This window comes from Rhinolophus sinicus, chromosome 12 (assembly GCF_057876585.1).
Source record: "Rhinolophus sinicus isolate RSI-liver-muscle chromosome 12, RSI-T2T, whole genome shotgun sequence".
NCBI lineage: Eukaryota > Metazoa > Chordata > Mammalia > Chiroptera > Rhinolophidae > Rhinolophus > Rhinolophus sinicus.
In genome coordinates this window covers 21,158,969-21,182,781 of record NC_142512.1, presented here as the reverse complement: position 1 = coordinate 21,182,781, position 23,813 = coordinate 21,158,969, and the positions used below count along the sequence as shown (strand labels likewise).

The 23,813-nt window shown below is 49.0% G+C and overlaps 2 protein-coding genes across 3 annotated transcripts in view; both read right to left on the bottom strand.

Annotated features, from left to right (window-relative positions):
• Positions 1-28: 28 nt before the first annotated feature.
• DHRS13 (dehydrogenase/reductase 13) lies at positions 29-4,820 on the bottom strand. Its single transcript, XM_019739516.3, has 5 exons — positions 4,520-4,820; positions 4,317-4,435; positions 3,176-3,299; positions 2,681-2,992; positions 29-1,093 (listed from the first exon to the last, which is right to left on the bottom strand). The coding sequence occupies exons 1-5, from the start codon at positions 4,644-4,646 to the stop codon at positions 651-653; spliced, it is 1,125 nt and encodes a 374-aa protein (XP_019595075.2). The 5' UTR covers positions 4,647-4,820; the 3' UTR covers positions 29-650.
• A 2,190-nt stretch (positions 4,821-7,010) lies between these two features.
• PHF12 (PHD finger protein 12) overlaps positions 7,011-23,813 on the bottom strand; it is a 37,764-nt gene continuing 20,961 nt past the window's right edge. The window contains exons 4-15 of one of the 2 annotated variants that reach the window (XM_019739476.3): positions 22,588-22,981; positions 21,205-21,325; positions 19,900-20,032; positions 17,907-18,071; positions 14,753-14,911; positions 13,347-14,142; positions 11,987-12,112; positions 11,179-11,322; positions 10,167-10,265; positions 9,369-9,451; positions 8,690-8,828; positions 7,011-8,282 (exon numbers count right to left, since the gene is read on the bottom strand). In XM_019739476.3, the coding sequence (XP_019595035.1) occupies positions 7,948-8,282; positions 8,690-8,828; positions 9,369-9,451; positions 10,167-10,265; positions 11,179-11,322; positions 11,987-12,112; positions 13,347-14,142; positions 14,753-14,911; positions 17,907-18,071; positions 19,900-20,032; positions 21,205-21,325; positions 22,588-22,981 (2,694 nt within the window). In that variant the 3' untranslated portion in view covers positions 7,011-7,947. Of the gene's footprint in view, positions 8,283-8,689; positions 8,882-9,368; positions 9,452-10,166; positions 10,266-11,178; positions 11,323-11,986; positions 12,113-13,346; positions 14,143-14,752; positions 14,912-17,906; positions 18,072-19,899; positions 20,033-21,204; positions 21,326-22,587; positions 22,982-23,813 lie in introns of both variants that reach the window. The other variant, XR_012492286.2, reaches the window with a different exon arrangement.

Here is a 23,813-nt window from a genome sequence, read left to right as displayed (position 1 = left end):
TCGAGAAGCAGCAACTGGCGCGAGCCTCGGCAGTCAACACGTTTTATTACACGCGGGTCAGGTTCAAGGGGCTCAGCCCCAAAGCACTCTGGGAAGGCGTTCCCCGCTCCCACGGGTCGCCTCGATAACAAACGTCCTTCCTTGCCTCATCTCCCAGCATCCACCTTACAGCAGTCGGCTCTGGAGCCAAACCGCCTGGGCAGCCTTTACCTCTGCTGCCTAATCCCGTCTCTGTAAAACCGGGATAATTGAACTACCTAGCTACGTGTTTGCAAAGGGCGGGCGCAGTTCAGTAATTCTTAATATTGGCAGTGCATAAAATTACAAATTCCCAGGCCCCCATCCATAGCTCATCAGCATCACCGAGGGTGGGGCCTCGAAATAGCAAATTCAAATTCCTGAGAAGCAATGTAGGGCGATTGCTCTCCCCCGCCACGCCCATTTCCCAAGCTGGGCTGTCATTCTCAGGAAGAAATAATCATTATTTCCTTCCACCAGAAAAAGGGCTATCCAGGACATTCCATAAAGCCCCAGAAAATAACCATGGAGGCAAACCCCTCAATAGCTAGGCCATGGCTTGCCACACAGCTAAGGTTTTTCAAGGGCCACCAAGTGCCATAGAAAGCATCCCAGCCAGGGGGTTACGAGGTTTAGGGCTCAGGTTCAACTTTAACTGGAATTCTGTGTGTGACCTTAGACAAGTCTGGTGAGCTCTGTGGGCTGGGGCAGGGTTCCGAAACTGTAGGCTCCTCAGGATGAGGGCTGCTCACACAGGATGGGGCGCCTGGGTCCTTAGGCTGGGGGTCTTCATCAGATTCGGCATCCTCCATTGGCCCCAGCCCTGCCAGCCTTTTGCTGGCCACCCATAGCCGGTGAGCTACCCGGTCGTCTCTGGAGGCTGGAGGCACCTCCTCCACATGGCAGTTGGCAAAGTATCTCCCACTGAGGGGCTCAATGCCCTCCTGTAGAGCACAGTACAGGGGGGTCTGGGCACCCCCTCCTGGTGTTCGCAGCACCAGCCAAGCCAGTGGGCGCAAAAGTGGGCGCAGCCATCCGGGAACGTGGCGCAGGAACAGCTCTGAGTTCACAGGCCCTGTGGACAGGAGAAAGGAAGGAGTGGGGAAGACAGTGGGTGAGGGCCCAGGGTAAGAGCTGCGAAAACAGGGCTAGAAGGGAGTGAGGAACAGAGTCCTGTTCCAGGGAAACCAGGGTAGTGTTACCAGGCATTCAGGGACCCCACAAGGTGACCTCGCTCATTTCCAAAAGCAAGCCGCCTCTTCTCCATCCAAACTCCTTGTACATCCCCATCTCCCAGATTTTGCTCATGTTGTGGTCCCTGGATGGAACAATTCTGTCTCTCCATATTTTCTTCTAGCTCAAGTCCTGTTCCGATGTTTAACCAGCAAACATTTATTAACTTGTATGGTAGACCAGCCACTCTTGGACATTAGAGATATGGAGTATAATAAAAGCTTGGTAAAGATTAGTTGTGATTATTAGTGTCACTATTGTAATTACTAATGAACCATAGGCAATGACTATCTAAAATGCAGTATGGTAATATGCGTAGGGCAGATCTTGTTATCCTGTAACTTGTTCCCTACAGGCAGGGATGGGTTTTATTCATCACTTAACTCATCAGATTAAAAGCCAAAATGCTTACAGTGGACCTCCAGACCCTAGATGACCCATTTCATCTTTACCCCTCATCTCTTGCCACTCTCCCCGCCTCTCTGTTCCAGCCACACCAGGGTCCCTGGTCTTTCTCAAACACACCAGGCACTTGTTATTTGCTGTTCCTTACACTCTTCTCCCCAGAAAGCCACACGGCTCATTTTCTCATCTCCTTCAGGCCTCTATTCAAATGTGACCTTTTCAGATGTGTCTTCCTTGACTGCCATAGATAAAACAGCCCCTGTCATTTCATATTCCCCTTACCTTGTTTTATCTTCCCCATAACACTTTATCACCACCTGCCATTATATATACAGAGGGTGCCAAAAAAAGGTATATACATTTTAAGAAAGGAAAAAATTGTATTAAAATTATGCTGATGGTAACCACTTTGAGCACCTCTTGTCATTGCAAAAGTCAAACGTGACTTGTATTCATCTTTTGTTATCAGTATATATTGAGTGTTACAATTTTAATACAGTTGTTTTCTTTCTTAAAACGTGTATACATTTTTTTGGCACCCTCTGTATTTATTTATTGCAGTCTCCTCCTCCCCTAAATGAGCATGTAAACTCTACAAGGACAGGGTCTTTGTTTTGTTCACTGCTATAGTCCTAGCATTGAGATTAATGCCTGGTCCATGGTAGGTACTCATGTTTCTTGAATGAATATCAAGAATGCTTCTTGAATGAATAATCATTAGTTATCATCATCATATTATAGTCAATTCACTCATATGGATAGCTCCTTGCGGTGAAAACCTGGGCCTTATTCATGGCTATACCCTACCCAGTTGTCAGCATCCAAGCTTGTGGTGTGAGAGGAACAGCCCAGACGAGGTGAGCCTGGTTCCAAGATCAGCAAGGAACAGGTTTCTCCTTGGACCATGCTTCCTTCCTGCTCTGAGGTTCTGTGGCTCAGTGAGACACTGGGGGAGCACAGGATAGACGAATATGGGGGAGGGAAAATCAAAGCAAAGCAGAGCAGCTGAAGAGACCGGCCTCACCTGGGTGGGCTGCATAGCAGGTGACGCCAGTGCCCTCAAGATGAGTGGCGAGCTCCCGGGCAAATAATACGTTGGCCAGCTTACTGTCGGCATATGCCCGCAACTCCTGCTGCCAGCCCACCACTGGGCAGTCCAAGCGTGTGAAGTCAAGGTGCCCTCGCCGGTGGGCAGCTGAGGATACCACCACCACGCGGCTAGGAGCACATGTCTTCAGCCGGGGAAGTAGCAGATGTGTCAGCAGGAAGGGGCTGATGTGGTTCACTCGCAGCAGCAGGTTAAAGGGCTCACGGGTCCGGCCACAGGAACTGATCCCTGGGACAGGGGCTGGGTGTGAGCAATTACTCTGGAGGGATCCCCATGGGCCTCTGAGTCACCATCCGTGAGATGGCAGTAGGGGGCATCCTTCCCACTGGCCCCTATCAAGGCCTGGCTGGAGGGGACGACTGCCCCCAGCCACCCGCCGCCCCCACCCCTGCAGGGCCTGCTGCCCCTCACCGGCATTGTGGATGAGGATGTCCAGCCGTGGCTCAGAGCTCAGGAAAGCAGTGGCAAAGGCCCTCACGGAGGCCAGACTGGCCAAGTCCAAGGCCATGAAGATGACCTCATTGTTCCCACTCTCCTGTGGAGCGGCAAGGGCTGGGCTTGTCACCAGGCACCTCTCTCCTCTTCCCTCTTCCTAGGCACTGAGAGTCCACTTCCTAATATTACTAAGATCTGCCCCTATGCATTAGAATGACGTAGATAAGTGTGTGAGCTCCATGTATATCTTGACTTTGCCTTTTACCAGTGTGACCTTGGCAAGGTACTTAATCTCTCTAGGCCTCAGTTCTCTCTGTGAAATGGAAAGAATAATGACAGTATCTATCTCATATAACAGCACCTATCGTATACAACAGTTGCTGTGAGGACTAAACGAGTTAATATACACAAAATACTTAGAAAAGTGACTAGTACACAGTCAGCACTGTCTAGGTACTTGCTTTTATTAATATCCTCATCCTCCTCTTCGCCTTACCCTAAAATCTACAACAGACTTCTCACTGGTCTCTTTTCATCCACTCTTGCCTCCTCCGGTCCAGGCACCACACAGGTTTCATAGTTCCAAAAGGCTATTCTGACATCTAGAGCCCGCTGAGGACCCTTCACTGGCTCTCCACGGCCCATCCTATAAAATCAGAGCTCCTCAATAAGGTGTATAAGGGCCTCCAGAACCTGGCCCTGGCTCAGGCCCTCTAGCTCCTTTATTTCACTTCTTTTTCCCCGTATTCTGTGCTCCAGCCAGCCTAATTAAACCTTTTGTTTTTTATTTTTTCAGTTTCTTAAGCCAGCTTTCGTGCCTCCGGGCCTTTGCATATGCTGTTCCCTCCCCTACTGTCTTTCATGAAAGTAACTTCTACCAATCCCTAAACGTCTTAGAACAGCAATTACTTCCTTCAGGAAGCCCATTCCCCAGCTTGGATCTGGTGCCCCTTCTCTGTGTGACTAGAACACCAGTGCACCCCCTCTTCCGCACTTAAGGAATCCAAGGGTCACTCTCCTCTCAGGGGCTGGATCCCCTAGAGCTGCTTTCCTCACCCCTGTGTCCGGGTGTGTTTGTCCTCTGTTCACCGTTCCACCCGTCCCCGCCCTCCCTCACCTGGCGGAGATCGAAAGCGGCCGCCTCACCGCGCTCCCGGCTCCGGCAGGCCAGCACCACGCGCGCTCCCCGGCGCGCCAGCTCCAGCGCCGTCATCTTCCCGATGCCGCTGTTGGCGCCTGCGGAGAGCGGGAGGGAGCCCAGCTGAGCCAGGTGGGCCCCCGCCGCCCCGGCCTCCCCACAACCCACCGGCTCACACTCACCCGTGACCACTGCCGTGCGGCCCCGCAGGCTGACGATACCGCCGCACGGCGGGGCCTTCACCAGGTTGTAGTAGACAAGCACGTAGGCGCCCAGAAGCAACCCGGCGCCCAGCAGCAGTGCCTCCATGACGGCCACACCTCCAGGTTCCCGCCTACCCGGTAGGTCCCAGGCCGCCCAGGGTCGCCCCCCGGCGGCTGCCGATCCGCCCGGCACCCGCCTGGAAGGGCGCGGGTCCAGCCTGGATCTCCCGAGCGCCTCGCGGAGGCGGAGGCGGAGGCGGAGGCGGAGGCGGAGGCGGAGGCGGAGGCGGAGGCGGAGGCGGAGGCTGGCGGGAGGCAGGGCAGGGGTGTGTGTGCGTGCGTCTGCGCGTGGGCCCGAGCGCCCCCTAGACGTGCGTCTGAATCCTTGTATGCTTGTGCGAACATCTAGGGGCGTGTGTGCATTTGGGTCCTGGGAGCGCCCTCTAGGTGTGTGCCTCCGTTAACTCGTTCTAGATGCGTGTATGTGTGCACGGGCACCCTGGGAGTGCCCTTTAGGTTTGTACATGCAGCCACATACCGTGCGTGTGTGAATGAGTTTTCGTGTGTAATGCGCCCATGGGCCCTAGGATCACCCTTCAGGTTGTGTTCCTGCTTCTGGATCCTGTGTGAGCACCTTTTACATGTTTTTGTCCATTGTCACCGAGAGCCCCTCCAGGTGTGTGCATACATCTTGTCGTTTCTGCCAGTGTGTGTGCTTGAATGAATATCGTATGTACCTGTGTTTTGCGTGTCGCCCTACAGCTGGGGGCTTACAGGACGGGCTAACAGGGTATGTGACTGCTCTGGGTTGTTAGTATGAGTATGTAGCCGAGTCCTTCCCTTCTGCAGAGGTGTGTGTATATGAATGCTCTTGTCTGAGAGAGTTCAGTCATGGATGCTTTGCCTTCCATAAACAAGTCCTTACATTCCTATCCTCACATCCCACCCTCAGCTTCTAGGATTCTTCCCATCGAGGCCAGAGAAGTGATGCAGTGTGTTCAGGGTGGCACCACCAGTTAAGGGCTGTCAGGATTCACTCATGTATCTCTCTGCCCCCCACTCCCTCCATTTCTGAAGGGAAGCAGGGAGAGTGTAACATTTATCTGCCCTCCAAGGGAAAATCCGTCTCTGGAATGGTTCTCACAGGTGGTAGAAACGGGTAAAGAAGCTTCATCAGTCAATGGAAGGACTCTGATGGCAAGGTGGGTATGGACAGCTAAGGAGCCATGCATGGGTAAGCGTATTCCTGGCCAGGTGACTTGCTAGGACCTTGCTTGAGCAATCCAGTACAATTTAGTATCCATTGTTTGGCACTTCAAAGTTTGCCCAGCAGTGCGGTTAGTCTTGGAAATATGGAGCTGAACCACATATACTTCTGCCCTTAGGGAGTTCAAGAGGCCCATCAGGGCAGGTGCAAAACTAGGTGGGTAGGTAAAATCCTGGGACTGACCCTGGATTCCTGGGGAAGTTTTCTATTTAGCTACACTGTGGACTCAGGGTTCAATTGTAGATGCTGTGGGATGAGGCTGGGGATGGAATATTAAACAAATGGACGCACCCTCTATCCTCAAGGCAAAATCCTGACAGGCCAACAGGTACCACCTGCAATGAACACTTACGTGCTCTCTAAGGAATCAAACTTCCCGGAGAATGTTTTTCAACGTAAGGTCTGAGAGGAGCAAAGGATGGAGTTTGGTTTAGTAAGAGGGTTCTTAGGGCCTTAGAATTAAGGTAATGCACTAGGCTCCTCTTCTGAGGAACTGCAGTTGTAGAGAACTGGTGATTTCAGGTCATGTAACTTGTGGCACTGCTGCATCTAGAGGCTGGATTTCTTTTTCTTCATGATGTTCCCCAGAGATGAATCAATAAATTGCTCCACACTAGAGTCTAAATTTTAAGAGAAAGGAGCCCTATCTGTCCTGTTGACACAGCAAGTGACTTAGCCCAAAACCCGAGTCCTAACAAAGGCCAGCCAGAGGGTCAAGTGATACTTGAATAAATGAATTGCTCCACGCCCAGCTAAGGCTGACAGGGAAGGTACAAAACCAGGTGGTATGACTTCTCCTAGAATAATGAATATGATAACAAACAATTGGAACGAAAGGCAGCCCCACATCCTTAGGTTAAAGCTTCTGATCAGAATGTAGAGGTCTCAGGCCAGCTCATTTTAAGGTCTTGGTTTTAGAGCCAACGGGAGCAGGGACTTATGCACTCTTGGACTCTTGCAGAAACTGTCAAATGATCAAGCCCTCTGAACTCCCTCTGGTCACCCACAAAGCCACACAACAGCCCCGTTAGTGGATACACGTTTACCCTCCCATACACCTGAGGCTCACTTTTCTCCAACACCTCCCCTCTCCTAACTTCCCTTGGGGAACAAGACTTGTTCAATGAGTCTGTGGGACCAGGATCTTGGGGAGGGTCTCCTCCAAGAGTGATGACAGGTAGGACAGACAGGCAGAAAACATAATTTGAAGTATTTTTGTTTTTTTATATACAGAATACAGGAAAGTTTCTGTAAAGTCTAAAACATTACAATTACTATGTACATTGGTACTAGTTGTGGGTGTGGGAGGAGAGGAGGGAGCCAGGGGTGGGAGGAAGAGGAGAGAAGTGGCAAGAGAACAAAAAAAGGAGACAAAACAGGTTTACGACAAAAACGTTTTTGCTACAATAGACAATTTGAAGAAAACGCGCTACCACATGTAGTACTGTACAGTTTTTAAAAACATTGAAAAAATGTCATCACTAGATGTATTTACACAAAATCCAAATACACTTTTCCTTATTTGAAATAAAATAGATGGACAGCCAGAAAAAGAATTCATTTCTCATTTGTCCATAATACACAGTAGCTACCTGTAGTGCAACCGCTGCAGAAAGGGAAAATAACTTGGAGGGTGGGAACCATGGAAGGAGGGTGGGTAGCGATCTTTATATTAAATAAAACAATGATATTGTATAGATTTTGCTGTATGAAAACTGTATTTTTTTCTTTTAATATAAAACTATTGTCACTGCCACAAAATAGAACAAGTTTCTGATTATTTTACAACGGCGGGCGAGGGGGAGGGAGCAGGAGGTGGGCGGGGGAACGGTTTTGTGTTGGAGGAAGTGTCCAGACCATTGGCCTTCCCCTCCCTGCCCACGCTGTTCCTCAGCTCGGGTCTGCCGCTTTCCCATGAAATGTTGAATACAAATATATGTGCAAATGCCCCCTAGAACTTGATAAAAGAAAAAGGATTTTTAAAAAACAGTCAAAAGGTTTTTCTTCATTTCATGCAAAGATTGTAGTTGAAGGGTTTCTGGTGGAGTATAGAAAAAACCCGGGCTTGGTTTGTGTACATTTTTGCATTGCAGGAGTCTTGGTTTGGGTGGACAGGCGGGTGACGGGGTAGCCACCAGTCCTAGGGAACAGAGTTGGAGCGCAGCACAGGGCCCTGGTGGGGCTTGAGAGAGAGCTTCTCAGCCAAGACCCCATCCTGCAGCAGGCTGGCATCGCCTTTGGGCTGTTTGGTCGCAAACTCAGTGATGCTGAAGACAAACTGCAGGCAGCCCAGCTTGATGTAGCTGCCATGGTGCAGTAAGGCCGTGCCTTCCCAGCCGGCCCCACTGCCCCCAATCAAGCTCGAGCTGCTGGCTTTGCAGTTGCAGGGTCTCCGCTGCGGGCCCTGGGCCTGGGAGCTCATCATGGCTGCCTCCTCACTTGGCTCTTCATCCTGTTTCTGGTGCCGGCGGCGCCCTGGGAAAAAAGGAGATGGTCACTAGAGAGGAACAGAGAGCAGCCCACCCATCTGGGCCGTTTGCCAGGATTGGGCCCCTGCACCGCCCTATTTTATTTTATTCATTTTTTTTATAAGCACCGTCCTATTTTATAATAACTGCTGCATAACTGGGGTGAGGGACGCTCAGAAGGGACTGACTGGTGGAGTCTGAAGTCCCCAAACACGAGTGTACACATAGGCGGGTGCACAGCTCTTGCTTCTCCATGGCCTTCCCTAGGCCCACGAGCAAGAACCTGGCCAAGAGGACTGGGAAGGCAAGAGACAGCATGTCACTGGCAGCAAGCCAGAACCACCCTGACCAGGGCCTTGGAGAACGTGCCCCAAATGGCAGGCTCTGCGGCCACATGCCTCTGCTCCAACTTACTGATGACACTCTGCACTTTGGCAACAATACTGCTTGGGGGGGTTGGCGGGGTCTTCTCAGAGAAGTCACATGAATACAGCACATTGTCCACCGTTGTCCCGTGCTCACTGTAGTTTAACAGCTCATAATGTTTGGTATTCTGAGGAGGAGGAGGGAAGATAAGATGTGTGGTCTGCTGCGTGGGGCCTGGGGCTAAGGGGAGAGAGGACATATGGAGAAGGCCGTGCTGCTCTACCTGGGAAGCTCTCTTTCTTCCCCAATCACGCCCCACTTCCCTGTTTCTTTCGACCGGGGCTTAAGACTCACGTTCTCAGGGAAGCCTTCCTTCCTAGCGCCCCTAACCCCGCTCTCCTACCCCTTCTTTCCTCTGCCTCCTAAGCACTAGCTCCTGTTGAAATCACTGGCACGAGATGATGAAACTCGCAAGATCATACCCAGTGGGCTTGGCTTCCTTCTATGCTGCTCCCCTTCCCTGCTTGGCCTGTGACCAACCTCAGGAGAAATGGCAGCCTTGCCCCTAGGGAGCAGGGAGCCACGGTAGAATGCCCCATTCCCAAGGCTCCTCTCCTCCGGGATGACAGGGAGAGAAGAAAAGGAGAAGCTCCCCAACCCCTTTCCCTTCAGCCTGGGGGCGCTAAGCACAAACGCTGAGCTTGGGAGAGACCTCAGGTTCCCTCACCTCATCGTAGAATATGCAGGCATGTTTCCCGGACACGTAGTTACAGTGACCATAGTTTGTAAGGCACACGTCCATGTCAGCTCCTACAAGGTGACAGGAGGAGAGGAACAGGCAGGCAGAGACCGGAGTGTAAGGTGTATGTGTGGGGGAGGTGAGGGGAGAAGGGAGTTAGCTTCTGGGTGGGCACTAATAGAGACCTCAAGGGGTGGGTAGCTCGGGGCCCTCTCCTTGTAGTTTTGAACGGAAGCTGATGTCTTTCCCAACCCCTTGCTGAAGAACAGCTGTCCCTGCCAGCTGATCTGCTTTATAACACGGGGCTGCTGCCCAGAGGGGAACAGTGAGCTATAGAAAAGGATGGGGTATTTCCTTGAGAGCACAACATGGGGTGCAGGGTCTATAAGTCGTATCATCTGAAAGAAAGGGAAATGTCTAGGCTATGGGCTAATCTGTCCCTCTGTATGAGAGAGGGCTAAATAAAGATCAGGCATGTGTGAGCCCTACCACTTTTCCAGGGACAAAGTATTTGCTTTCTCCTCGGGTATTCCTGCAGTGTTTAAAATGTCTTACTGAGCAGCAGTCAGAGCTGGTTTCTCCTCTCCTGATACCACACTGGGCATAAAAGCAAAAGGGCCCGAGCCAGGGAAGACAAGCAGCTGACTCAGTCCCTCTGGTGGGGACATCCACTGGGTTAACCTGTCAGCCCTGGAGAGGGCTTCCCTCGCCCCTTTCTAGCCTCTGACGGTAAGGATGTCAGTGTGTAGGGCTGAGCGGACGCAGCGCCTCTCCCAGCTGGCTCACCTGTCCCGATGTAGAGGGTTCGATAGCACATGTTCACAGCTCCTCCCAACCCTAAGAGAGGGTAGAACACAGCTCGGGCCTGTACCTCCTTTCTTTGCACTGTAAGACAAACACAAGGATAGGATCACTCGGAAAATCAGAACCTGGCATTTCAACGCAACAGAAACTGCGGCTCAAACATAAACAGAACTGGGACCTTTGGCTCATGACCTGAAGAAAACAATCCCTCTGGATGAGTAATCCTTCCAAGCTCACGTTTCATACTGGGCAGTTTCAGGGTGAGGATTTCTCCCCACTCACAGCATTCCCAACATGGTGTAAGAGAGACCAGCTTTGATGATGGTCACAGATTTCAAGGTGATAGTACTATAAGCTCCTGGGCTGCTGGTTGGTTTGTCAGGGATGTACTAGCTGATACTATAATATAGGGAAGCTGTGCAAAAAAAGAAGGCACAGGGCCCAGTTTCACACTTTAACGTGCATATGAATTGCCCAGAGATCTTGTCGAAACGCAGATTCTGATTCTGTAGGTCTGAGGTGGGGCCTCGTTCTGCATTTCCAACAAGTTCTCAGGGGATGCTGATGCTGCCGGTCTGGGAACCACACTCTTAAGGGCTCAAAGCGATATCCTAAGCAGAGTTACCCCCTTGGGAAGAATTTCCAGGAGGCTAGCCCAAGTGTGATTCTCTCATCTTTTGGGAAACCCTTCTAACTTGAACGTTTGAGTAATTGAGCAGAAAGCAGACTACATATACCCAAGGTACTTGTAGCTGCTTTCTGGGTCTCCAAGTGGATGTGTATGCAAGTTATGGCAGACTTCCCTGAGTCTGAGCTGAAAGCTGTGGATGCCATCTTGTTCCTGTTTTCTCAAAAAAGGAACCATAGTGCTTTATTAAGCCAATGAAAGGCACGGAGGACTGAGATATTGAAAGCTGAGATTCTCCATGGAGGGGAGATGGCCGTTCACACAGAGGGGAGATGTGATGGTGTGGTGGCAGGCGTGCATGCGCACCTTCCGTGTGGTGCCCTCCAGAAGCCAGCGGATGTGCCCCGACACTGCCCGGTGAAGTTTGGACCCGGGAGGGGAAAAGCTGATGTATTCTCTGCAAGGCCAGAAACTTGATCAGCTTCTCGTCCAGCATATTTATCTCGATTTCTATTAACCAAAGAGAAAGATTAAAAAAGCAGCTGAGGAGGAAATGGAATGCGGAAGTAGGCGAGGGTCACAGAGCAAACTGTTCAGCATTTCTAAAATCCAGCCAAGTGCTTTTTCTCCAAGAGCCCAAAGTACAAAGTGATACAAGGATCTGGAGCTGGGCATCTCGCTAGCCATTTGCAGTGAAGAGACAGGCCCTGCAGCTATGCAGATGCCTTCTGCAGTAGGGTAGCTGGAGTTTAGGCCAAGTGGTCCTAGAAAGGTCGGGCAAGATAAACCACTTGCCCGCATGTGGGGAGGGGCCTGGATGTCTGATATCGGGGCTTGGATTTCTACCACCCTGTTCACAGGGATCAAGATCTGCCCTGGTTCTCCTTGACTTTGAGAACGAGACTCCTGGTTTTATTCTGCAAGTCCAGGTGATCTGCCTAAAGTGATTTTGTCCTCTTCTTATTGGTCAGCTTGGCTCTGCTCTCCCTCCATCTTTGATTCTGTGTCTATGCACAAGGCAGTGATAGGAAGGGGAAGGGGCGCCCCTCCCTTCCCCCCAGCCCTCTGAGATCAGGCACTCCTTTTGTCCCTTTTTGAACTGCGCTAAATGCTGCATAGGGACAGCACCTTCATCATAGCAGCCGGTGGCAGAGCAGCAGCTCAACTCACTCACCTCCATTGACATCCATAAATGCTCGAAGTGAATTGGTGAGGTCCACCATGGCAGTAGAGTTGGCTGGGAAAGAGGGTACGGTTAAAGCGCTTCCTATGGATAACGTGCCGGGGCTGACCTTGCCATCTGGGGACGGAGCAGGAAGACTGTTACTTACGTCGCCTGAGGGAAACCCACCGGTCCAATCCCCCACTGCCGAGACAGGTCTGGATTTCGGACCCAAGGTGATGTTCCCTTCTTGATTCTCACCCCATAGGCTCTGGAACTCCTAGAGCTAAAAACGTGTGGTGAGGAAGGGCAGATGGAACGACAATGCACCCGGGCACGCAGGAGTCTCCAGAGCACGGAGATCCAGTGAAGTACACTGCTCTGGGGAACGTGGTGGGGGAGCTTCCTTCCCTGGGCCATGACTACCTTCCTGCTGCCTCTACTCATATATATAAGTAGTGCTTGCCTCTACAATTCCTGCCGATTGAGTTTGCGTCACAGGGTACAAAATCTATCCAGGTTGGTATAACAAATATACAGAGACAGGAAAAAAGCCTGAGAAAGGGGCCATCCTGGGACCAGGGCCCACCCATACAGAGAATTCACAGTCACCTGGTTACCGAGACTCCCAGCTGACCAGGGAGGTCAGCTTCAGTTCAGACAGGAGAGACCACAGGGGGTTCCAGCACCATCTGAAACCTGGTTCAGATGCTGAGGTCAGCACCCCGAGGTCCTGAGTGCTGACGAGAGAACTGAGAGCGGGTCCACCCCAGGGCAAGCATGGACATACGGGATTGACTTTTGGAATGTGGCCCAAGGGCAAGCTTTTGGGCCAGAACAACCTCTGTGGGCATCCCACTCTGTAGCTATTCTGGAGGCAGGGTTGCTTTCTAGCCCTCCTTTCTCTGATATGGAAGTTCCTTCCAATGACCTGGCTCTGAGAATCTGGATCAGGTGCAGATCCAATCTCTGATGTGGCTCATGAAACACTGAGGCCATCACTCAGAACCTCAGGCTGACCAGTGGTTCCGGAGCGCATGCTGCCTTCCTCTAGGGTGACAGAACAGAACAGGCAAAAGACAAGGCCTGGCAGGTGAAGTTAGGCCAGGCTGCACTTCCAAGCCTGCCACTGACTTGGTACCTTAAAGAAATCACTTAAGCTTTCAGAGACTCAGCAGTCCCACCTATAAAACGGGGACAAGTTAACATGTGATCTCTTTTATCACAGAAATGGGGAAGAGGACAAATAATACAGAGATCAAAATCCTCTGAAATATTCACAGAGATAGAAGTATTTTTTAAAGCTTAAGTCTCATTTGTCAGGAAGAGCGTAAAATTACTCCAAATCACCCTGAGGCTGAGCAGCACTCACCTGATGATGGCGCTGGTGAGCAGAATCGTTGGTTGGCTCCTGTGGCCAAGATACTGTCTCCTGCTGCTTGGGGGGGAGTGAGCACCCGGGTGGCATTTGGGGGTGAGCCCAGTGGCCTTGAATCTGTCAACGGAGGTCCTATCTGTGATTGGACAGTCTTTCTTTGCAAAGTGCTGGTGTTCTCGATGCTGGCACAAGAGCTGGGAATGGAAGGGGGCAGGCTTGGGACAGGAACCAAACTCCTCTGGGGGCAAGAGCTGGGGCCAGTGGCATTCTCTGTCTTCACAATGATGCCGACGGTGTGGTTCTGAAGCCCCCCAGCTGCTGGTGGCGTGAGGGGCCGGGGCCAGCCTTGCCGGTGTGAGAGGCCTGGTAGGGGGGTGTTGGCGCCTGGAAGTCGCCGGGGGTCCGTGGAATCAGTGGGACTGCTGTAGAGGTGTGGGCCATTGGCTTTCACCTCTGCGTTCACTGGCCCGTTGGCAGTCCCACAGGGGGCTTTCTTGGATTTTTCCGCACAAGAACTGCAGCTGATGTCCTCTAGGGCTGGGGGTTGGTGGGGTGGAGAGCAGCTCAGGGAATTCTGGGTGCTAATCCCTGAGGGGCAGGACAAGGGATAGTGGGAAGGTGTAGGTGCCTTGTCAGCTGTTTGCAGGGAGGTGGTGATTGAGCTGTCAGTCACAATAACAGGCTTAATATCAGCCTTCTCTGTCTGTTCAGAGTCCCAATGCGAAGGCATCTGCTTAGCAGATAAATGTTTCAATATGCTGCACTGGAGGGCAACAACACTACAGAGCCACTGCAATGGAAGGAGAGGAGAGGAGGGTAAGAGGCCTGGGAGCCGCTGGTCCTTCTGGCCACAGTGGCCAGGGCGATAGCAGAGCTGATAAACAGTTTCCGAGGTCCCATCGCAAATGCCCAGGAAGGATGTGCTTGACTCCTGAGCGCATTCCATTTCCATTCCCAAGCAAGACTGGTTGGTACACTCATCAGACAACAGCCAGGTCAGCAGAGCTTGGGATTCCTGGTCTGGCTCTGTCCTTAAGGCTCACCTTGTGACCAACGCTCAGCCAGCAGGTTCGGGAAGCACCTGCTGTGTGTCCAGCTCTCTCACCCAGCCTCTATGGGGGCCTCCTGAGCTCTTTCTACACGAGTGCTCTGCTCATCTCACAGCACAGTGGGGGCTGTGGAGAGCAGCAGACTGGTTGACTCTAGTTCTCTCACTTGCCTCAGAATCTGAGCCAGAGGTTCTCCCTGAAATATTCAACTCTTGGGGTGGGGAGAATGAGGGTAGGGGTGGGTGGGGTTGTAGAAGACGGGGGTGGGAATGACACTGGCTATTTCCAATAACAGCTGCACTGAGATGATAGGAAGATTACAATTGGAATCCCAGCCCTGCCTCCACTCACCTCTTGCTGCTCTGCCTGCGTGGCTAAGTGCTCAGAGTTCAAAAGGTGCATCTGTGATTCCTCAGGGATCCCATTGCAGATCAGCTCCCCATCCCGAATGGCCGCGGGTGCAATGAGGGGGGGTGGAAACTGGTACTGAGATTTTATAGCATCGGGAACCTGTTTGGGATAGACAGAAGGAGGAAGGAGAGGGAGATTGTGCCAACATGTCAGTTGATTCTGCTTTGGCCACACTTTTCTGTCCGTGGTGCTGATGCCCAACGGACCATCATCCACTCTGGGGAGAAGGCGGCTCAGTGGGCTGCAAATGCTCTGTGTCACCATCTCTGACTCTGACGCATATACACACTAGCCTGAGAAGGCACAGGAACATCAGGCACACCCTCTGCTTTTCTTCATTAAGGTCTAGGGCCCGAAGAAGCCAGAAACCACTGCGTGCTGCCTTTTCTTTGGCCTAGAAAGGGGAAGACTGACACTGAATGGGCCTTCAGAGCGGTACCCTAGGCTCTTACTGCTTAGGGTCAAGTTTGGGAGGTGAGTGAGCAATATCTGAGAGAAAAAAAGTTAAATGAGGTCACAGTCACAAAAAGAGATGCTCAGCATGAGGCCTGGCTCGTGATAAGCACTCAATCGAGGTCAGTTTTCTTCAACCATTCATTCATGGCTCATGAAACAACTGAAGATCTCTTTGTGGCACAGAGACAGAAGACACACTCCGAATCACACCATGTAAGAATGAAAAAGCCACACAAGCAAAGAATCATTCATACATTCGACCAACATTTATTGAGCACCTCCTGAGTCTGGGTACTGTGCCAAGTCCTAGAAATCCAGAGATGACTGAAACTTAAGCCCTGCCCTCAAGGAGCTCACAATCTAGTAGGAGAAACACAGAAACATTACAGTACAATGTTAATGGGTCCCAGCATGACGGCATGTCTAAGGAGCTATAAAAAACCGGAGAGAAGAGTGCTTCTTTCTATCTGGGGGACAGGAGCTTGGAATTTGGGGAGACTATAGGAAGGCAATATTTGAGCTGAGACTTGGAAGTTGAGAAGGAACTTCCAGGCAGATCATGGTGAGAAATAGGGTAGGAGAGCAGCACATAAGGCAGAGATGAGAAAGCATCTGGTAGATGTGGAAAACATTTGCAGAACCAACAGAGTTGGTGACCAAATTTTTAGGGAGGATAAGGGAAGAAGAGCTGAAAATGGTTCCTAGAATTTTGGCTTGAGGGACTCGGTGGAGATCGCTGTCATTCACTGAAACAGGAAATACAAGAGGAAGAGCAGATTTGGAGGCAGAAGACTTTTGGTCTTGGGCAGGTTGAGACTGAGGTGTCTGTGGGATGGGCAGGCAGAAATGGATCTGGATATGAGGAGAAAGGCAAGCAATATGGAATTAAGAGTCATCACCCTTAACAGTGGTGGCTGGTGCCATGAGTTTATCTGAAGTCACCCAGGAATGGGAGCGGAGGAATGGAGGGGCAGGCTAGTCTAAGGTTGCCCCCTGGGGAAGAGTGAAGGAGTAGGGAGGGGAAGGAGGAATCCCCAACAAACTATAAAGTTCTTAGCTGATTGTGCCTGCACTGTTATTCTTCAAGGATAAAGGCCAACGTCCAGGACAGAACTGGAGCTGCACCCTGTGCTCAGGTGCTGAGTCCTCATTGCACTCAAACAGTACAAGTACGAAGTGCTTGTCAGGCAACTTGTACCCTTGGGTTTTTGCCAAGAATAGGGAAACATTTAAAAAGGGAGGGAGCATCATGAAACCACAGGATTTTATCAAGGCCTCCTGGCCTGTTCACTTCAGCAGCCAGGTTCTCTTCCAAATCTACATGGTGAATTACACAGTCCAGATTTCTTTCAGATCTGCTTAACTAACTAAGGTATGAAGCATGCCACCTCTGATATACTCTACCCCCAATTGAAAACACCTTAATTTTAGAAAACGGGTGTTCCCATTGAAGTATAAATATTTACATAGTTAAGAGTTTGTTATCCAAATTTAACAGTTAACATTTGGCTGGTACTGACACCCACTGGAAGTGATGGGAGTGGTGTGATTTTAAAGTGTGGCTGCCACCAAGTGGCCGTATTTGAGAATTGCTGGTTTCTACTGACAAAAAGTCTGTGGGGTTATTTCAAAAGAAAAATCCAATATATAGATGATGTAGTGTTACAGAACTGCGTATCTTAAATCTATGTAACTTTACTAACAATTGTCACCCCAATAAACTTTTTAAAATTTATTTATTTTTTTAAATTAATTCAAGTTTATTGGGGTGACAACTGTTAGTAAAGTTACATAGGTTTCAGGTGTACAATTCTGTAATACATCATCTATATATCACATTGTGTGTTCACCACCCAGAGTCAGTTCTCTTTCCATCACCATATATTCGATCCCCTTTACCCTCAGCCATCCCCTCCCCAATTACCCAATAAACTTTAATTTAAAAAAAGGAAAACATCCAGTTTATGTATGAGTATACAGTGCTGGGTTCTCTAGGTTAAATGAATGAGGGGATTGAATGGTTATGAGAAATTATAGCCTCCACACCACCAAATGCTTTTCAACGAAGAAAATGTTTCTGTCAATCTCTGTGGACACTCTTGAGCAACTGTCAAGTACACACGAATGTTAGGTATTAGACCACAGTTAAGAGTGTCGATGACACATTAACAGCAGCCTGGAAAAAGAGATTTAACTCCTTTAGACATTTTCCCATTAAGTTCCTTAGCTGGGATGGGTCCTCACTCTCCACAAGGCCCTCTGCTGAATTACCCTCACCTGCGCCTCACCCGCCAGCTCTGGGAAAGGGGCCATCTAACAGGAAGAGATGGCATGAGGTCCAGGTGAGAGGCAGTAACAGCAGAACACATCTAAATTTGGTGGGAGGGGCTAAAGGGCATTTATCCTCCGAGAACCAGAGACTTGCAGTTTGAAGGGCTACTTTGGGGTTTGGCCTTCATAGTCCTGATCACCCTCTGCAAGCATTAAAACATAGTCACATTCGTTACTTGTTGAGACACCACAGACAAGTCTCAGGGGCTTCAGTCTCCCGATCTGTAAAGTTGGGACCATGACCCCCTGTCTACGCCCAGCAGGCAATCAGAGACCACCAACCTGCCTGCGCCAGGCTGTGACTCACCTTCAAGCTTCTTCTTTTGAATGACTGGAGCACACGGCGGTTGGGAGGGTGCTTCTTATGGATTCGGTTCAGGAAGTCCACTTTGACGACGTGCTGTGAAATGGTGTCCTGGAAACGGTCAAACACCTGGCACCGATTACTCAGCGTCATATTCTTCTGGTTCAGCTAGGAACAGAGCAGACAGATTCTCGCGGTGAACCTCAAAAGGCATCCCTGTCCCAACTATTCTCTAGGTTAAATAGGACCAATGGGTTCCTTCTGTCAGGGGCTGCTATGTCAACACTCCTGTCAGAGGGCTGGGAACATGCATGAGACTTTCTCCCTCAGCCCTGCCCAGTCCAGCCCGGGAAAACTGCTATGTTCCTAGTACCTAGAGAGGCTTGAGGGGGACAGGAAACAGGGAATTAGCCAAGAAGTGCCCTTCCAGATTCAGCCTGTGATAGTCTCCTGTCTAGCTCAGACCACTCTAACAGTGTACCCTAACAGAGCACCGGTTTCTTAGGAGATACAGGCCGTGGTCCTCAAGAGACCCAGACTCCGTTCCTAGCAAGACTCTCCCACCACAGAAAGCAGGACCGTTTCCTCTATAGGTGTTTAGCTGGCAGCTGGGATGAGCACCAGAAGCACGTGTGCCCTGCCACCTTCCTACTCCACGGCACTAGGGGCATTAGCGAAGCCACCTGGATATCAGTCTTATTCTATAGGAGGCAGGAAAGCTTGGCCTGTTCTCGGAGGCCAAAGGGGGAAAACATATAGAAACTACACCACATTTCTCCCTCTGGCCCCTTACACTTCAATTCATAAAAGTCTGTGTGGCAGCTCCCTGCCACACACTTAATGAGAAAATAAAAACATTAAGTGGCTAACAAAAAATTACCCAATTAATAATTTCTCATCTGCTGAAAAGGTGCTCTTTAAGATTCATATTTGGGTAGACAGCTCATGTTTTGTTTTGTTTTTTTCCTGGTTCAGCAGAAGGCAAAACAAGATACTCACAATGAGCCTCAGAGAGGTTAGTTCGTCTTAGATAAAACTTTCTGAGCGGCATTAGTCAACCGGAGAAGGCAAAGCAACTCTTCCCTTCCATGTGTGCAAGTCTGTAACTGAGGTTCCTCTCGGTACGAGGTGGGGAGCACACTCATGTTGAGGGCCAACAGTCATCCCATGGTTATTACCATTTGATAGACGATGTCTGCAGCAATAACCTTTTTAATTTAGAGAGGCCGCTCGTACAAGGGAGCTGCTGCTCCTGAAGCCCTCTCCCATTCAATCTTGTGTGTGACTATCCTAAGTGCCTATGAGGAAATGTCCTAAACCTCCTTTGGACACAGCAAACTACAGTTATAGTTCTAGCCCCAGGAAGCAGTCTGGAAAATATACCCAAGACTCCTGGGAGGTAATACCCTCAGCATCATTCATTCAATCAACAAGTTACTTATTCAACACCTATTATGTTATCATGACAAGATGGTTGTAAAAAATCCAGAAAGCAAAAAGCCTCATTTGGTGCCTAGGATTAGGTGTTCCTCTGTGACAATTCTCTGAAATTACTGGGCAGTTAACTGCCAGTGCTAACTCCTGAGATACGAGAATAAATATTTTAGAATTCTCTTAGTTTGTTCCCTCTGAAAATGAGAAGCAAGAATATATGGAAGCAACAACTGTGAGAGCATTTATTTCCATAAGATTGGATCTAATATACTCCACACTCTTTTTGGGCTGTAATATCAACTGCTTAATTCACTGCAGAAGAAATTATTCACGAACAACAAAGTGTTGGAGGGTTAAGTCTGTGTGTGCAGCTAAAACGAGCACTGTGAGAAAAGGCAAAATACAAAGCTGAGGCATGTCACTGAGCAGGCTGGTCTGCAGAAACCCACATCTGAGACATGATAGTGAACTCTGGCGCAAAGCTACTTACTACACTTTCTACTGAACCAGTGCACGCCCCAGCTGTCCCTGGAGAGGACTGAAGTGACACCGCTGTGCTTACCACCACATGTTCAATGTGATTTGGACACATCCATCTGCCCAGGGGCATGGCAGTGAGCGGTGGCTCTAGGCAGTCCATGTGGAACAGGAGGGGGCAATAGTCACACTGGATGAGAGGGGCCACGCGGCAACTCCTGTAAAAAAAGAGATGTAGGCCATTTTTGTGGATAAGATGGGAGACTTGAAACCAATTCTACACTGGGGACAGTCTCCTTAATCCTAACATTTCATTTACCCACTTCTCCCCCCCCCAATGATTCAGTTACATTCACGGTTAGGAAGCTGGATGAAGCCAAGGGATACCACCAGGCTCTCCAGTCTTCTCTCTTCTAAGAGGACTGTGTCTTGCAGGGAAGTGAATGTTTACTTGGAGTATGGCTAAAGTGTCTGTCAGAGCATGAAGGATCAATGCTCACTAGGGGAAGACAGCCAACTCTACTCTGATCTTTCTACTCCTTAAAAGAAAGCAATTAATTAAAAAAAAAATCACTAGTAACCTTTTTAGAATCTTCCACTACAGCCAGAAATTTTCCTTCGGGATGTAGCACTCAGAAAAACTGACAACCAGAGAGAGCTGTGCTGGGAAAATGATTTTGTGATGTATTCATGTAAATATAGTTCCAGGAAGGGCGCTTAAGCAAATGCCAATTATGATTTGTAACTTCTTGGGTCCTCAAGATGCACTGAAGCCATAGTTTGCGCCTGGCTCAGAGTTCTGCTGCTCTACTATCTAGTTCCCTATGGGTTTTGCTATGGAATATTTCTTCTTCATAATTTTTTTCTCCTGCTATCCTGCCCTCTAACACATTCAAGCAAGAAGTCCATCTTCAGTAATTGACAGATGGTTCCTGCCACTGAGATCCTATTTGAAGGAAACCACGAGAAGCTATAATTGGGGCAACCTAAAGGCTTTTGGGAGTCATCCAGTCTGACGTATACGAGCTATCATTGATACCTGTACTACTTTTAAACTCATCTTTCGTGATTTAAAAATGATTTGCTGTTTCTAGGGACTCGTGTCTCTGTTGGCCAGAGTTCTTCCTGCCAGCTGGTCTACGCATCTCACGCTTCAGTGTGAGTCCAATTCTTCTCATTCTAGCTTCTATAAACACAGTTTATAGCACTTTGGTACCACGAATTTCTTGAGACATTCAAGGCTCTGGGCACTCAGTCTGTCTGCTCTCATACCATCAGAATATGGATCATCCACATTTAACATACATGGTTTGGAAGAGGTGATAGAGGGGAGGGAAAAAACATCATTTGTGGAATATGAGGAAGAGCTCTTGGTACAGAAGAAAGATACCTGTTACATGTGAAGCAGACTTTGACCGGTAAGGGAACGAGACCATTGTGATCTAACTCATGCTGTGTCTTCTTAACATTTTTCCCTGTGGTTTCCTCTTTTCTTCTCCTTTTGCTAGAACCTAGAAGACAAATTGGTGGTGCTGAACTTTCCCTGGTGCAGAGTTCCTAGTCTGAGATATGGAAACAATATTAAGTGAAAGGAAGAAATCTCAGTAACAGCGTGTTTTAGATAGACATGGATCTCTTTCTGAAGTCTCCTTGGCTGGTTTCAAGTGAGAAAAAGCCTTAGAAGGGAGACTGAGACATAGTCAGAACCACGATCAGAAGTCACTTGTTCTGTGGCAGAACCACAGCTAAATGTTTTGCAAACATTAAGTGGTCAGAAGCCTAGGTTGAATACTGACATACAAAGAAATATAAATGGCCAAGTCGAATGGTCAAAAAGCATTTTCTGTGGAAGTGGCTGAGGGAAAGACTACAGTTTCACTGCATTTTAATAGAAATCAGAAACGCTTTGATTCCGTATGTATCCTACTGACCAGGACGTTTCTTAAGCCTGCCAATTTCACTCTCTCTGGAAGAAAATAAGATCTAGTAGAGCTTCTTGGTATCAAGTAGAAGCTATGACTTGATTAAAAAAAAAAAGGGTAATTTGGTAATATCTATCAAAACTATATACACATAGATTTGACCTAGTAATTCTAATATTAGGAATTTATCTTACAGATACATAGTCACATGTATACAATGATATATTTACAAAATTATTTGTTGAAGTACTATCAATAGAAACAAAAGATTCGGAACTTGAATGTCCATTAACAGGAAATTAAATTATGGTACATCTCTATAATGGACCATCATGCAACTGTTGAGAAAAATGGAGGAAAGTCCATATGAATACGGAAAGATCTCTGGAGCATACTGTTACGTGAAAAAAGCAAGGTGCAGAACAGCATATCAAGTATGCTATTTAAGGGGGAAATAATGAGCATATATCTGTATTGCTTATATATGCACCAGGATAGTCTAGAAGGAGATACACATAACCAAGTATCTGTGAGGGATAGGAAGGTGGAAACTAGGCAAATGGCAGAATGAGGTGGGAAAAAAAATTTTCATTGTAAGCTTTTCTATATTTTTTGATTTTTGAACCATGTGAATGTATTACCTAGTTTTTAAAACAAGTGATCAGGGGAAGGGTGGAAAATAGAAAACTGAACAAGCACTGTAAACGCTGAAAAGCTTCGAAGATCTCCCCAGGAAGAATCAGGAACAGCAAACCTGAGACAGCGACCCCATAGGCAGTGCTGCCCTTTGGCTGGACAGTAATTCTTCAGGGAGGCTGGGGTGGGGCAGCGGACATGATGGTTTGGCTAACCTGGAAGTGCAGTGGTACAAGTCAGTTCATTGGGCAACTGAAACTGGGTGGGGTTCCGCTCCATGGCGGCAGCGATCAGCAGCTCAAAGGGCCGCCTGAGCTGGGGCTGCACGTAGTCCGGCTCTGCTGCCACTGGCTCCTCGTCCACGTCAATGATGTCTTCGTCGACATCGTTCTGCTCAGAGGTGGGGGTCTCTGTGCTGGCGTTGGATGTGGGCGTTCCAGGCCGGCTGGCTCTCCTCTCCAGGATCCGGGCATGGGCAATGGCCTTGAGTTCAGTTTTGCTAGCTGATCTGTCCAACAAGTCAGTGTCACTGCTGGGGGATGTAGTCCGTTTCCCAGATTTGTCCACCAGTCCATTGACATGGCCCAGCTCCTTTTTCTGCTCTCGCTTCTGTGCAAATGAACAGGTGGGCCCATCACATAAAGTACCGCAAAATAGAAAGACAGGGATGCTACAAAGTACTGCTAGACCACTAACCAAAATTCTGAAAGTCTCTTAACATATCACAAACTCATCCACCTGGGGACTTGGAACACAGGTCTGTTAGTTAACAAAGCTATAGCTGAACTAAAGCTGGCAAAACTACTGCAGCGGGGAATCACCAAAAAGCATGGAAAGTTAGAAACAATTATACACATCACACATCGTTGACTCTAAGTCATCATATAATACACAATATCTCTGTACAAAGTAGAGGGGTAAAGGGATAAAGAATTAACACAACACGAATTAAGCTTCGTGAGACTGAGAACAGTGAGGATAACACAGTGAGAACAAATGAGATCATTGTCATTTGCCTTAGAGCATCCTGACCTCCTCAATGGTTTTAAGAACTTTGCTCAAAATAAAGAAAAGTCTGCAAAAACAAAGGTAATAAGTAAAACAGGCAAACAGAGCTCCCTGTCCAGGGAGATTGGGTGCCAGCCTGGAAGGTAATCACACAAGGTGGAAGGGTGAGTAGGACGGTAGCAACTCAGCAATCATGGTGTCCAAGAATGGTGGCTTTCAATGTTTCAAGTTTAACCAGAACTCAATGGGAAGGTGGGGAAACGGAAAAAGACTAAGTGCACTCATAGGACTGGATGACTGACATTTTTCTCCAGAACTCCAAACAGAGTGGTCAAGTGAAAATTCAATACTGGTCTCCAGTCAGGAGACCTGGGACCTTGTCCCAGCTCTGCCCTGATTCCCTATGACCTTGGTGACTCAGGCTGGTGGGTAG

Bases quoted from the DNA above. Each gene is read 5' to 3' on its own strand.
- DHRS13 (XM_019739516.3), bottom strand. From the start codon at position 4,646: ATGGAGGCACTGCTGCTGGGCGCCGGGTTGCTTCTGGGCGCCTACGTG. The intron at 3,300-4,316 runs GTGAGGGAGGGC...GCCGCTCCACAG, and splicing joins CCGCTTTCGATCTCCGCCAG to GAGAGTGGGAACAATGAGGT. The intron at 1,094-2,680 runs GTGAGGCCGGTC...TCCTGTCCACAG, and splicing joins CTGCTATGCAGCCCACCCAG to GGCCTGTGAACTCAGAGCTG.